The sequence below is a fragment of the Lissotriton vulgaris genome, chromosome 12, assembly GCF_964263255.1.
Source record: "Lissotriton vulgaris chromosome 12, aLisVul1.2, whole genome shotgun sequence".
Classification (NCBI taxonomy): domain Eukaryota; kingdom Metazoa; phylum Chordata; class Amphibia; order Caudata; family Salamandridae; genus Lissotriton; species Lissotriton vulgaris.
This window is the reverse complement of record NC_141700.1, coordinates 521025811-521042038: the sequence shown is the minus strand read 5'-3', so window position 1 is coordinate 521042038 and position 16228 is coordinate 521025811. Positions and strand designations below refer to the sequence as shown.

The window sequence follows — 16228 nt, the reverse complement described above, 5'->3', positions numbered from 1 at the left end:
TTCCTGTTCTGAAGGAGGCTGGCTTCACACAGGTGAGGCCAGCCCTGCTATACTTACAATCCCTAGATAGCATACGCACTACATTTTGCATGGCCAACTTTTTGGTGGCAGCTGTCAGAACTAAAAAAATGCATCAGAACAAATGGGGCTCCCAAACATTGTGTTAATCACTGTATTTGAATTCTGTAAAACACAAAATTAACTTATTTTGCCATTTTTAATAAAACTTATGTTTTTACTGATCTGTATAATCTTGTAAATAGTTTTTAAAATGGTATGAAATGTTTTTATCTCTTTGTATGATTTTTAACTAAATCGAATAAAGATATTTTTGACTGACTGAGTCTCTACCAGATAATGCATTACCAAAGGTAAGTAACTTGTTCTTGGGGCATCTATTAAAAACATTGGCTTAGTTGATGTCTTGTCCAGCCTGACAGTGCCTGGTGCTGGGTACACCTACTTTTCAGCCCCCCATGGTAAATTTGCAAGGTCGGATACATTTTTTTTGTCTCGCCATTATTTGTCAGAGGTGCTCAGGTAGAGCTTTTTCCAAGTCTTATGTCGGATCTTAACCCTCTTGTTCTGGAACTCCCACTTAACGTTTTGGGAAGGGTGCCCAGAGATGGACCTTTGAGAGGGCTCTTCTGTCGGACCAGGGGTATATAAGTCACATGAAGGGCTGGATTTCAGAGTTTTTTTTAACTCAACAAAGGTAGTTCTTCTCCCGAAATGGTTTGGGATGCTTAGAAGGCTAGCATAAGACGGGAAACCCTTAGGTTCAGTATTGCAAAATAGAGGCAAGGTCTGGGCCAGTTAAAAGAACTTTATCAAAAGCTGTGTGTATTAGAAGCAAAATTGGTTGTTGCCATGGCATCTGGGAGAGAGCTCACCCTATGCTGACTCATCTATTTGTAACTCAGGTATGTTTAAACAAATTTACTGCTAGCCGAACCCAAAGAATTAGACTCCCGCCTTTACGCTTCGAACCCACAGAGATCAACTGCGGAGTACCCCAAGGATCATTGCTGAGCCCCACGCTCTTCAACAGCTACATGGCCCTCCTCGCCGTCATTGTCAGACGGCATAGTATCCTACACCGACGACACCCAGCTCATCCTCTCCCTCACGAATGAACCCAACATCACCAGACTCAGCTTCCAGGAAGGAATGAAAGATGTCGCATCCTGGATGAGCAGCAGCTGTCTGGCAACCCCCCCACTCCCATGGACCACACCCAGAACCTCAGCACCATACTAGACTACTCCCTCACCATGACCCTACAGTTCAACGCCGTCTCATCCATGCGCTTCAACACCCTCCGCATCCTTCGCAAGATCTTCAAGTGGATCCCCCCGAATCCGGGAAGACCGTCACCCATGCACTAAGAACAAGCAGACTGGACTACGGAAATGCCCTCTACGCCGGAATCAACAAATCTCTGCTCCAAAAACTCCAGACCATCCAAAACACCAGACTCGTCCTCGGCAACCGACGACATGAACTCATCACCCAGCAACTACTAGACCTCCACTTACTCCCACCCGAGAAGAGAGTAACCTTCAAGCTACTCACACCTACAAATCCCTCTGAAACACCGGACCCCAGTACCTCAGCAAAAGAGTCTCCTTCCACGTACCCAAGAGAAACCTCCACTCCGTCGACCTCGCCCTCGCCGAAACCCCGCGCATAAGCAGAGCCAGAGTGAGCAAAAGAGCCTACTCCTACATCAGTGAAGTAGTGTGGCTCACTGGTTAGAGGTGGCAGACCCGAGAGCAGAGGACGGCCCGGGACCAGGGTTCGATTCCCGGCGCGGCAGGTTTCTGGACCAGGGTCAGCGGACTCGATAATTCTCTCGCCTCGGTGCCCACTCTGATCAGCGATCACACTCGGCAACTCTGGGCCTTAGCTTGCCTCATCTTCACTAACGGCCCCACCAGACCGCCGGGGATGCCTGGTCTCACCCTGGAGATACCCATTAAGGGACCATCTCTCAGGGAAGCCAGGAAGGGTTTCGCAGCGGTCGAAGCGCCTTGGGACCCTACGGGTAAGTAGTGCGCTATATAAATGCCTATACATTTACATTTACATTTACATACATTTACATCGTGGCAAAGACCTGGAACGAGTTCCCGCTCAACATCAGACATTCCCCCACTCTGCACATCTTATGGAAGAGCCTCAAGACCTGGCTCTTTGGCTGATTCCGAGCTGCACAACATCCCCCCGCCCCAGCGACTTGAGACTCTTACAGGTGAGTAGCGGGCTTCACAAATTCCTGATTGATTGATTGAGAAGATCACTGGGAAATTCGTGCCCAGAGACCAGGAGTGCTATGAATATACTGAACGGGTGGGGCGACTATTAGTAGTTAGTCAAGGCAAAAACATACAGCAGGGCAAATTAATGAGATTAGGAATATGCAAGCCAGATTGGTAACTGACCCTGCTGATGTAGGAGAAGCATTCAGAGAATTCTATGCTGCACTTCATAAAGCTTCATCCATAGTACTCCCTGAGTATTTAGAGCAATATTTGGACCCGACGATGTTTTTTAAAGCTACCCAGGTGGAGAGGTTAATTTTTGGGGGAGATATTTCACCAGAAGAATTCCAGTTGGCCCTCCAGACTCTCCCATCTGGGAAGGCGGTGAGAATGGATTCTATACCATTTGCATTTTACAAGGTTTGTTCTGCAGTACTTCTCTGGGAAATGTTGGAGGTTTTTAGGCACGTTAGAAATGGGGTGCAGCCCCCAGGGTCCTGGGGTACCGCAAATGTACTTTATTTATTTTTTTAAAGGTAAGGATCCAGCTGTTCTTGACTCTTCAGGATCAACCATATTGCTAAATAGTGATATTAAACTTTATTCCAAAATGTTTGCCAACAGGCTTGGCGGTATTATAGATGGATTAGTCTATGGTTTTATATCGGGGAGAGGGACCTCCGATCATGTACAGGGCATAATATCATTTTTTGATGACACCGACGTTTTAGAGGAATCCATTGGGGTCGCCCTGTTGGATGCCAAAAAGACCTTCGACAGGGTGTTGTTGGGGTACCTTTGGAAGGCTATGGATGCCAGCGGCTTGTGGGGGCCTTTCATCCAAGTAATTTGGGTGATGTACTCTAGTCCCGTAGCCCGATTACAGATAATGGGAGTCGAGTCGGCACGTTTTCCAAAAGAAAGGGGAACAAGGCAGGGCTGTCCTGCCTCCCCTTTTAGGTCTCGCCTACGCAGCGCACATGCGCTGCATAGGAAGGATACGTGTAGTCATCGATGCTCCTTTTCATGCCAAAACGTGCACGCATTCCATTGCCTTCAATGGCAACGCGTGCACGTTGGCGATTTCCTTGCGGGAGCGCGCAGGAACCATCTGTTAATAATTACAAACAGATGTTTCCTGCTGGCTACCACAAGGGAAACCGGCTCAGGCCCCCTCCTCTCTCCCTGCTGCTAGTCTCCCTGCTCCTGCGCCGCGAGTCGCGCACGCTTGTTTACATTCCATTTGACTTCTACTGTGACAAATCCCCAGCATTATTCCCATTGTGTGCTCTTTTTTTGTGGGAAAACCGCTTCAATTTAACTGTGCAAGGATCTCATAAGCACCTGCCAGAAATATGCTGTGTTTGGAATTACAGGCTTGAATCGCCGTCTCGACTTTCCATAATGTTTAAGGTTCTAATTCGAGTTTCCTGTGGGAGGACCAAGGCAGACATCACAGGTATTGCTAAAGTGTGTTACCAGGGAAGTTATGTAATTTTACGACTCCTCACTGTTTTGGCACTGTTGATGCCCGACTAGTTCTGTCGTACCTTAACTATTTTTAAAAACAACACTCTGTTTCAAAAGATTAAGGAAGTACAAAGCACGCCTGTTTAGAATACATACTTTGGCAATAGTGAATGTTTGTTGCTCTTCAAATGGTCGAGCCCCTTTCCAAACAACCTTACTCAAAGAAGCGTAGCCCACAGAAGCATATATTGGGCTACATATTTTTGTCTCTTTTCTTTTCATCGCTTTTCTCTTTTGCGTGTCGCCCTTTGATCATATGTTCCTCTCACTCGTCATTCACCTCTCCACCGATCTCTACACTCACCCCCAGAGACTAAAGCCCCTCCCAGAAATAAAACATGCCACCAGTCCCCTCGGAGTCCGCCCTTCTGCAGAGAAATAGCAGGTGCGCTCCCAGCTTCCTCTTATCCCTGCACGCACTCATCATTTTTCTGCTCGCGCCCTTCATCGGTGCACCCCTCCCTTTTTGCACCCCTCACATAAATAAGGCAGCTCCCCGCAGAGCCTCCCCTTCTGCAGACACACTGCAGGTACACTCCTGGCCGCCTCTCTCTCATTCGTGCGCTCAAAGTCTCTCTCGCATTCCCTCCCTCCACCCTCCATCTTCTCGTCACATAAATCGAGCCAGCTCAAGGCCCCCTCTGCACGCAGACTGAAGGTGCACCGCTAACGGCCTCCACCCCCCCAATAATCTTTCTGCACCCCTTTCATCACTCCCCCATTCTTCCTCCCTCTCCTCCCGGGCAGACTGCAGGTATACCCAACTGCCTCCCATTCCTTCACCTCCCCCATCATCTTTCAGCACTCCCCCATTCTTTCTGCTCCCGGGCAGACTGCAGGTGCGCTCGCGGGCTGGCTGCGTTCCATTCCGCTAACACACTCTGCCCCGACCCCCAATGTTATTTTCCACATTAGAGGTGGGATTGCTGCAGGAGCGACAGCGGCGGGGAGAAGGGGAGATGAGCGGAATTTCAAATACAGCATGCTTACTGGAAGCCTTCCTGGCACCCGAAGGGCCGCCTGGATAATACAGACAAAGCCGAGAGTAAAGGGCTGTGTGTGTTCCTTTTGTCGGAATGGGAAAGGCACAATTGTAGGATACTGTTTCGCCCACCTCTTCCCCAAATATATGATCGCTGCCGGGCGGGAACCGGACCTGAATTCTAATAAGACAGACAAAAGAGGCTCTGAATATCTGCAGTATTATAAAAAAAAATGCACACAGCTTAGAGTATCCTGCCTGCTCGGAGATTAAAAACAAGCATTGGCATAGCCAATAGGTCTCGCCGTTGGGACCCAGTAAGTGTTTAGCCATGCAACAGTTGATGTTGTGGCACCAAGGATATTGTGCTGGATAACTAAACACTTATAAGGTCCCAAAGGCGAGACCTATTGGCTATGCCAATACTTGTTTTATTTGCCTTATACATAGATTACCAATTAGTCTGCAGGGTTGGGATACGAAAATACTGGCCTACTCTGATGATGTGGCAACAGGTACCAGTGATCCAGATAATGCTGTCTGCGCTATAGAAAGGATAACAGAGGAGTTTGGTATTTCTTCTGGGTTCCTGTTAAATAAAGCCTAAACGCACTTAGAGATAAATAGATATATGATGGCAAAGGATAGCCGGGTAGTAGAGCAGGCCACTTATTTGGGAGTTAGTATTACAGTGAAAGTTGAGCGCTTAGTCAAAATAAATCTTACCCCTATTCTTGAAAAAGCTCAAATGGATTTTTATTAGATGGGATAATCTAAATTTCTTAATAATAGGGAGATGTAATCTTGTCAAAATTATCTCCCATCCCCCCCTCCCCCCCGAAATTATTGTATGTTTTTCGCACAATTTCAGTGGAGGTTGATAATGCTTGGTTTAAAGTAATCAACAGAACGGTGACCAGATTTATCTGGGCATACAGGAAGATCAGGAGGGCAAATAAATTCTTGGCCTTACCGAGGAATGGGGGGCTAAGCGCTCCCAAACTTTAAACTATAATAGTTAGCGGTAGCTTTGCAATATTATTACCCCTTATTCAATAACAAGGTAACTGAAGAGGGGAATGGGGGTTTTGTTCCGTCGATATATGAGCTACAGATCGGAACAGATCCAAAGAGTTGTCTGTTGAAGAGTTTATAGCTAAGCAACTATAAAAAGGCAGTGTTTAAAACTCTGATGGGTGCATTCCAGAATTGGACGGGCATGCGGAAAAAACTGGGTGTAGGCAGGTATAGCTGGTACATTCTGCTGCTGCGGAATAGTCAACTGCCTGGAATATTCCAAGACAATTGCTTAGCTAAATGGGAACAAGGGGGCTGCGTTAGGGTCGGTGATTTGCTTACAGGGAATCATTTGGCATCATTTGAAGAGGTTAGAGGGAGATTTAGCATCGGGCCTGGCAATTCTTAAAATGTTTACAGTTGAGGGATTTCCTATCGAGAAAGGTTGGGGGATTAGCAGGCTTTTCTAGGATTCCCTTGATTGAGATTTTACAAAGGGCCCTAATTATTCAATTTCACAAATATATGTGATCCCAGATGATTTGAAAAAACATGATGTCAAATGGCGGGTGAGGTTAGACTTCGAAAATTCTGTTTTTTGGAAATCATCGGAGTTGAGGGGGGGGGGGGTAAATTTTATGCTCGTACAACACTATAAAATGATTTTCGATCTATATAGAACACCCGCCAAAATAGCTAAATGGTGCGGGTTGGCGGGGACTTGCTGTCCTAGATGTCGTGAACCCAGCGCAGACCTGGTCCACATTTCTTCATGCCACTGTCTAAAGCCAGTCAGCTCCGAAATCACAGGCTTTTTTGTGGAAGTCCTCAATGTGAATATATCCCCCGTCACCACAGCTTATGTTGTTTAGTGTTGATGAATTAAATATAGATGTGGGGTCGGGCTAATTTTTATAGCAATGGCACTTTTTAGGCGTTGTGTTGCTTCTGCCTGGTTTGATACTTTACCCCTGAAATTTCTGCAGTGGAAGGGGCACTTTTTATATGTTTACAATTTGTAAAAAGCAATTTATGAGTGAAAGGAGAAGAAGGCAAAAGTTAAAGGGAAGAGGATCTGGGAGCTTTTCTCGAACTGGGTATCATTATATAAGTAGATAGTATCGACGTGATTGAGCTTGTAAAGGAAAATGGGAATTGGTAGAGGTTGTAGTGAAAATTTAAGTTCATATATGGTAATTTTGTTTATGCTGTTTGTTAAGCTGCCTGTAATGTATTTCTCTGTTGCTCCGATTTGTGATGAATTTCTATTTATGATCTAACTAACGGATTTATCCTTTTTAATGTATTTATGTAATCTTGCTGCAAATAAAAATAAATAAAAGAGAACAATTTCATGGTTTATGACCTCACAGTCAAGGCCACCCTAAAAAATACCTTTGTCTTAACTGGCTTTCGTTGATGCTGTCCCTGATGTTCCTTTCAATGGTGAAGACTTCCTTCCGTTAGAAAGGATAATTGAAAAAACAGACCAAAGAAACACAACAACCGCCAGTACAGTTGCTGGAACCATTAATATGATAGCGGATATGCATAGAAAAAGCTTATGCAAAACTCAAGGTTAATTTCAATGGAACAAATATGATTAACCGCTTCTGAAATAGTAATACTGCCACCTCTTTATCTTCTCCTCTTCCATTGTCACACCTTTTTATCATAAACACCATTGTCAGTGTCTGTTCCTCGCACCAGGGCAGGCTCCATGTCTCCACTGGTGAGACCGTTCTCAACAGCACCGGACCATTGTTCATTTGTCTCTCCAAATTCAAAGCTCATGGCCTTGTTTCAATCCCTCCACCCACGGAGGCGCTATCAATAGAATCAGAAAGCATACCAGTACCTCAAGATGTGGGCAAAGATAAGCATGATCATTATTATGCAGATATGCCATTGGATGATGTAGAGGGGCATCACCAAGAGCTTCATTATCAGGTAATTTGTGGAAATTTCAAATCGTTATGGAAAAAATGAAAGCTACAACTACTTGGGATTCCTATAGTAAAGAGGACACGCACGTGTAGTCACCTTCATGGTCTCTATTCTAGCACGCACTTTAAAATGTGAAATTGTTATCTGATAGGCAACCATTTGGTCTTCATCTCCTTATATAAACTCTGGGATACACCTATAGCTATTCTAGGATGAAAATGTAGATGAATAGTTAATGCTATATCCTTTATAAATATAATCATGTAAAAGCCCCCATGCGCAGTGGTGTCACCTAGTGCTCTCTAATTTTTTTTTTAATTGGACAGCTTGCCATTAACATCCATGCATTGCTTTTTACAGTGGAAGATAAGAAAATGCAGAGGCTCCCTTTCTCACAGTACTTATTTCAATGGGAGATGTTTTAGTGGTAATCTCATTTAAATATTGGAAACGTTTTTATTCGTAAAAATAAAACAGGTATGCAAAACCTGGCTGTATTGCCCATTAAAATCACTGCATATGGAATAGACCAACACTTCTGTTACAGAAAAGCTAAGTATCAGGGTAGAGTGGACGGACAGTTTTGTTTCTTGCAGATAGTGTTTATATGCAGATTCATATTTGTATAATCATTTTAAAAGCATTAAACTATGGTAGATTTTGATTTTATTTATCAAATGCAAATGTGCTTAAATATTTTCAATATCTACACTGTTTCCTCTGAGTGTGCTATTAACCAGCTTCATTATTTGTGTACCGTTACTCACCTTTTGGCGTATCAGTTCATAGTTTATTAGTCTGAACCTTTCAACTAAATCGTGTTTACTCCATTTGAGGAGAATCTACAATCGGAGCTATAGGCTTTGATTTTTTTCATTGTTTTAATCTTATGTTGAAGACATTGAGGGTCAGTTCTGTTTTGACAACTGTGTGCCACTAATCTTTAGCTCATCCTTTATGTCACTAAAAATATGAGACTGAGCTTCGTTACTTACTTAGTAATATAAGTGTGCCTAAATTAGTTGGTATATTGAAAGATCTTGATTAATTGTTCTGAACCATGAGCAGCTTTTTGGTGGTAATAAAGGGCCTATTCAGGATCTGTTACACAAAACCACATTTTATTTAATACTCGAGGCCGAGGGTTCTTGCAGTTCAATGAGACTCTTTACCATTACCAATTTTTATCTAGCAGTCCTAGTTCTTGTTGACATCTTTGAAAATGCATTAAAATAGTAAAGCAGCCATATATTTAATGCATTGCTACACTGAAGATAACCACTGCTTGGCAACTAATGTGATTGGAATTATTATTTATAAACAATAAATATATAAAAATGCTGATAACCTATTATAACTTCAGTTTCTAGACTATAAAGCACAATGACTTTATAGTCTGCATAACTAGACGGTAGCCATTGAGATCGGAGGCTTACTGCATATTCCCGGTTGTTATTTTCTTCATTAGAATTACACTGACATCGCTTTGACTGTTCAATGCCTGTTGCTTGATGTAATTGTTGCACAGTGTAGTAAATGGGGTGGAGGTAACTAATACTTTTAAGATTTCTCATTACAAGAATGACATTCCCTTCTATGAACCTGCAATTTCTTAAGCACAGCTAATATAATCTCTTCCTTTTGTCAGCTGTACAGTCCCCTCTCTGCGCCTTGAAACACTAGCCTTGAGGTTTGGTCGTTGCTTCCTCCAGTACCCTTACCAGCAAACTGTGACATTGGTTAATGACGGTGACCTTCCAGGATGTTACGGAGTTCTGCCCCAGGTTTGTAGAACTTTATCTTGGTGAAAGAAGGAGAGACTGTGGTATGTGAGGAATGGCATACGTTTTCATATTTACTGCCCAGTAATATCACATTTTAGTTTGGGCATTACAGTGGTCTGTGTGTATACCTCAAGATATCTCTGTTTGTTTCAGACCGACCAAGTTTGCCCTTCTTTCCTGATCAATCCTTGTAGAATGTTGGTTAATTTCCCAGTGAGAGTATCCCTTTGAACTTGTCCAAATTTTGTCAGCTAGGAATACTTTCGAACCAGCTGATTCTGACATCTTCAATGCTGAGAAAAATAAATCACTCCATTGCTGAAGCAGCATGAAATGCATTGTTATCATTTGTGTGAATCTTTCATAATCTGTGCATTTACTTAAACAACAGTTGATTTGTGTTACTCATAAGATAACTTGTAAATTCTGATGGATATATCTGCCTGTTGATTCCTCACCTTTTGATTTACCCCTCGCGCAGCATCCATTGAAACTTTTTTCATAGCTCTCCCACGTCGATGAGGACGTCACAAAAGCACGACTCCGCATGATGTCATCGGTGCCATCAGAAGACCTTGTCGGCGTTCTGACGTCCGTTCCCTTTTTTCTGTGCCATCGATGTGTAATGTTTTTGTAGGACTCGCCATTTCTTTGTAGCCGTTTTTGCAGTTGCTTAAAACTGATGGCTACTCAGAAGAAGGCTAGTTTTAAACGCTCTAGGGAATGTGGGGGCCATATGTCTGTCACAACCCCCATGAAGACTGCCTTTGGTGCTTATCGTCTGACCACGACATTGAGAGATGCTCGTCGGGTCGTCCAATGAATCCAAAGGCGCTTGAAGAGAGAGATGTGAAGCTGTTTATGGCCCGGGCGTGGAAGGAGAAGAGAGGTCGGAAGAGGACTAAGTCAAGGTGGAAGTCGCCGACTTCACACACCTCAAGCTCGTCCAAAAAGCATAAGAAGAAGTGGGGTCATGGATCCAAGCGTCGCTTTGACAGAACCAATTTTGGAGGTTTGGTAGAAGCCAATATCTGCCCCGGCAGTGTCTAGCACGGTGGCATGGCGTTATAAGGTTGCACCTGGGGATCCAGCATTTTTATTGTGACACCCTTCACCTGAAAGCTTGGTGGTTCAAGCATCATGTTCATCTAAGCAGTCAACAGGTTCCTTCCCCACCACTCCGGGGAATAGGGATTCCAAGAAGCTGGAACAGTCTGCTAAGAAAGTGTTTTCATCGGCTAGCATGGCTTTGAAATCTACTAATGCCACATGCCTGTTCGGATGGTATATCCATGCTTTGATGGAAACAGCTAAGGAGGTGGCTCCTAAGCTGCCAGAAGATGTTCGGGGGTCACTTCATGTAGGTGTTGGCGGATACCCAGGAGGCAGCCCGTCTTGTGATCCAGTCAGGTCTCAATACGGCAGACTCAGTTGCCAGGGTGATCAGCTCTTCGGTGGCAACCAGAAGGCACGTCTGGTTGTAAGGATCAGGATTTTCTCCGGACGTTCAAGCCACGCTGCTGGATCTTCCCTTTGATTGATCCAGCCTCTTTGGAGCAAAGACGGACTCAGCTCTGCAACGTTTTAAGGAAAGCAGTGCTACCGCTAGATCCTTAGGCTTGCAGTCCCAGCCTAGGGGTTGTGGATACCGGAGATTTTGGGGCTTTGGGATGGCAGCTCCATTTCGAGGCAGTGAGTAGCAGCAACAGCACCAGCAACAGAAACCTCAGTATAAGTCATATACGGGAAGAGGTCACCTGCGAGGAGCTGTTCGCCAACAGGTCTTTCTCCTCCTTCCCTATCCCCCCACTGGTTTCACAGGGACGCAGCTCTAGATCCCCCATCTTGGAGCATGTTGGGCCCGTAGGAGGCCCGGTGTGCCATTTTCTACAAAATTTGAAATCTGTTAGATCAGATCTTTGGGTTTTAAATCTTGTAGAAAATAGGTACACCCTTCCTTTCCAGGAGTTTCCCCCTCCGTACCTTCCTCGCCAGGGCTGGTGTTCGGAGGACCATCTGTTGCTTCTTCAACACGAGGTCCTGTCCTTGTTACAGAAAGGTGCAATAAAGGTGGTTCCAGAGCAGGAAAAGGGTCAGGGACATCGTTCCCTGTAACCTGCGCGCTTGTGCACGCGCGCACTGTGCATTTCACCAGCGCGCACAGACGGTTGCAAAGCGCGCATGTAGTTGTTTAACATGCACCAGCCACGGCCTTTACATTTGAGCGCCGTAAAAAGTGTGTGGTATTTTCTTAACTTTGAAATGTAGTGATATTACGGCACAGGCCCGACTTTCAGACTACTTTGTGGAATGCCTGGGAGGGGGGCAGCAATATGCAGAGTGGAGATGCAGGCGCTGTAAGACGCAGTGAAAAAGCAACAAAGCCTCATTAACACGAGAATGATCTTTAAAAGACCTGTGAAGTACTCGGTGTGGCTGTCAGCTCAAGAACTGTCTGTGTTCCCGGGAAGCTGTCTCAGCCCGGGCTGGCACACACGAGGGGAGCGGGGGGGGTAAGGGGGCAGAAGTCCTTTGAGCACTATGGGCAACGCGCTTCACCTACATTTTTGAAAGTGTGCTCCACAAATGCCTCTCTCTGGACGATGCTGCTAACAATAAAACAATTAAATTGTTATGTTTTCCCATCGGGCTGGGCGCTGGTTCCATGCACTAACCAGCATAAAGACGTTGGTGATAGTGCTGTTATTCACAAGCTCACAACTGATTTTTTTATGTTTTCTTTGTTTCACATAACACAGGATGGATTCATGCTGTTGCTGTGTGTCTGTTCAATCAGGGCCAGCTTTAGGACGTTAGTGCAGTCGCACCTGGCGCTGACCTTGTGAGGTGTGTGGGGTGGGGTCACTGGGTTTTTGCAATAACTTTTGAGTTTGTAAGCAGGTCCTGCTAGTTTCCTTGGGTGACCATCAGTCTTGAGGCAACATTAAAAATGTCAAGATAATAACAGTGATTAATGCTCTGGATAGAACCTTCAATTAGTTCACGTGCCTGCTGCAAAGGTCGTGTCACTGACATGTACCATGATCAGAGAACTGACTGTGAGTGAACAATGAGTGAGTGAACAATGAGTAGACCTATAAAAAAATAAATGTATGCTACAGATAAGCTTTGGAGATGTGAAGGGTACTGTTTGAGGATGGTAGTAAGGTAATTTATGGAGAAGGTGGTCAGTTGGGGGCGGACAAAACGATTGTCACACTGGACGCCAGCAGCACTAAAGCCTACCTGTTTTTCAGCCTCATCCAGTAGTCCCTGCGTTACATAACCCACCACCATTTGCAGCAGAAGGAATAACTCTTACCATAGTTTTCAGGTTAGCATGCATATTTTCCCATACCCTTTCATTCTTTTAATGGGAAGCCATGCTGTGATACATTACATCATCACAGACTAGAAGGTCTGCTTGTTCCTAAGCACATTACATATTTCAGCATCACAAGTATAAGGTATTACCAGGGCCCCTGGAATTATGCTTTATATTTGCATAATTATGGATTTGCCACATAATCCATCATCTGAAACAGAAATCTGTAGATTTCAACCAAATAAAAATAGTTTCTAGCCTAAATAATTCAAAAGATCAAAAGTTACAAAAAAAAAGTTGAGACATGTTTGCGTGCATGGACAGCCCTTCGCAAAGGTTGGCTAGGCATCTTTCAGTTGCTTAGGTCTGTATTTGGTTTCTATACCGGTCCTAAGGAGGTGAAATATTTTTGGATTACCATGTATAATTTTTTAAATAAAAGAATGAAGTAACACTATGAAAGCATGTGCTGTATTATTCCACATAATTTACCTATTCTTATTCCATTATTTAGCCAACACTGCTGCATAATTTGGTGATTTCCTCTGCTGCAGAATTCCAGGGGCCCTGGGTATTTTTGTTCAGCTTTTGTACAGTACACAATGTGCCATTACTATAGTTCCATTGAATGTATAGACACTGACAAACGTTCTCTCACACATTTTCACTCACCTTCTCCTACAGTCTTGCACCACATACACACACCTTCAGGTCATATACTGTCTGTGTCTTGAAATGCACCCTGCATTCAGACAACTCACTCCTCATTCTCGCCCTTTACTTTCACGCTCACCCTGCACTCACAGTGATCACAATGCACTCACACTGATCAGCATGCACTCACACCATTTGCCCGCTAACCCTGCACTCCCAGTGATCACTCTGCACTCACAATATACTTGTGCTGTTCACCCTGTACCTCACCCTGCAGTCAAAGGAGCACACTACTCACCATGCACTCATGTGATACTTCACTCACTCGTGCCTCTCACTGCTCAATATGCAATCTCACTCAAACAAGACCATCAAAAGCAATGCATTCACTTGTCCCACTCTGCACTTACATCCGCACCCAAATTCATATGGTCTCCTCACTCACCCTGCAGTCACCCCTCTTACACTTACACTGTTGCATCACTCACCGTGCATTCACATGGGCCTGTCTGCCACCCAGACAGTGCAGAGGGTTAATGTGCCTGCTACAAAGAACGTGTAGCATGCAGATCACAGAACGGCGTGGGAGTAAACTAGGAGCAGTGTTATTAAAAAATGTAATGTTTGTCAGAAAGGTGCTATAGACAGATGAGGTGCATTGTTGGTGAGTGGTAGTGAGCGAATTCATGAAGGAGGAGGAAATGGGTGCCAAAAAAGACTGTTGCACAGTGTGCGCCCAGTGCAGAGCCAGCCCTGGCTGGAGTGTTAGCCAATAAAGTTCAGGACTAGTTGCTCCCCTGCTCACAGTGTCCGCCATGGGATGCATTTTACATAAATTCTTTCAAAAGGCAAACCCTCAGCCCCACATTTAGAAAAGAAATGCAGAAAGTTTTATATAGTGCGAACTGAATCCAAAAGTATTGGAGCAATTTAAATTATTTATTTATTTATGAATGCATTGGGTGATTAATTGATTTGCTGAGAATCACAGGATGGTAATCTGACCCAAGACTCAAAACCCATCTCCTAAATTTGCAGCTCGAGCATTAAGCCACAAGCTCTACCCCAAGAGCTAAAGCATTTTCAATATTATATACAACTTTATGCAACAAACAACCATTGACAAAGCCAATAGTCCTGGCTTCTTGTAGGTGTAATGTTACTTGTGTTATATATTTGGATGCAATGACAGAAGAAGCAAAATATAAGTCAGGTGGCACACTATGCTCAACACAGATTTTTAGCTTAATTGCTTTTAAGCCCTTATTTGCACCGGTCACGCCCCTTTGAGAGACCCCCTAGTTTTTTCATCCCACTTAAACAGCCATGGTCTACACGTGCGGTCGGGTTCTTGGCGCACAAAGCCTTGGCTGCAGCGCACAGAAACCTTACTCTGTCGCACACAGAGGAAAGAAATGAGAGGGAACTTTGGTCAGGGATGCCTCCCCCGGTATTTCTGATCCCCAAAAAAGGTTGTCAATTGAGGCCCATCCTAGACCTTAGGGTCTGGAATTTTTACCGCAAGCAGGAGAAGTTCAAGATATTGACCGTAGCTCAGGTTCTTCTGGTGCTGCAGCAGGAAGACTGGATGGTGTTGTTCGATTTACAAGATGCATATTTTCACATTCCTATCCTGAATTTGCATCAGAAGTATCTCTGTCATACGGTGAAGTCTCAACATTATCAGTTTGCCGTCCTTCTGTTCGGTCTTACGTCCGCGCCATAGTTCTTCACGAAAGGTGATGGCGGTGGTGGCAGCGCATCTCAGAAGGTCGGGGATGACTGTTTTTCCCTATCTGGACAACTGGCTGCTCAAAGCAAAGTCGCCAGAGATGGTGCTGCATCATATGCAAGTAACAACTCAACTGTTGTTCAACGTAGTTTTTTCAATAAATTAACCCAAATCTCACCTGGTGCCCTCTTAGCACCACCTGTTCATAGGGACAGTACTGGATGCTACTCTGAGCTGTGCTTTCCCGCCTCCACAGAGGATTCTAGATAGCCAAGCTATGATCCCAATGTTTCAAGATGGAGCGGCTGTTCTAGTCCTGAAGGTTTTGCGCCTGCTTGGTCTGTTCGCTTCCTGCATACTGATGGTCAACCATGCACGCTGGCACATGAGGGCACTCCAGTGTTGTTTCTGCAGACAGTGGTTTCAACACAACGGGGATCTCCGAGGGGGTCAGAATCTTCAGAGACACTGCAGCGGATCTTTTATGGTGGAGTGTTTCAAGCAACCTGTCCCAAGGGAAGCCGTTTCACCCTCCTTCTCCCGTGGCCACAGTGATAACGGATGCCTCCACTCTGGGGTTGGGTGCTCATCTGGAAGATCAGGAGATCAAGGGTCTTTTGTCTACAGAGGAGAGGTTGCTTCACATCAGTCTTCCAGAATTGCGGGCAATAAGTTTGGCTCTCAAGGCCTTTCTTCCCTCCCTTCCTAGTCAGTCCGATCAGGTCCTGATGGACAACACTACTGCGATGTGGTACATAAACAAACAGGGAGGAGTAGCGTTGTTTCATCTCTGCAGAGAGGCTCTGCAACTCTGGTCTTGGGCTCATGATCATCAATTTTGCATGATGGCTAATCATCTGACCGGAGTGCTGAATGTGCGTACGGACAGTCTCAGTTGGCAATACTCAGCCGATCACAAGTGGCGTCTTAATCCGGAGGAAGTCCATCACATTTTCAGGATGTGTGGATTTCCTCAGTTGGATCTGTTTGCCA

The 16228-nt window shown here is 44.8% G+C and overlaps 1 protein-coding gene across 1 annotated transcript in view; it reads left to right on the top strand.

The window, feature by feature from the left end:
• HYDIN (HYDIN axonemal central pair apparatus protein) overlaps positions 1-16228 on the top strand; it is a 2950008-nt gene that overhangs the window by 631202 nt on the left and 2302578 nt on the right. The window contains exon 16 of the mRNA XM_086945295.1: positions 9389-9524. Coding sequence (XP_086801421.1) covers positions 9389-9524 — 136 coding nt within the window. The remainder of the gene's footprint in view (positions 1-9388; positions 9525-16228) is intronic.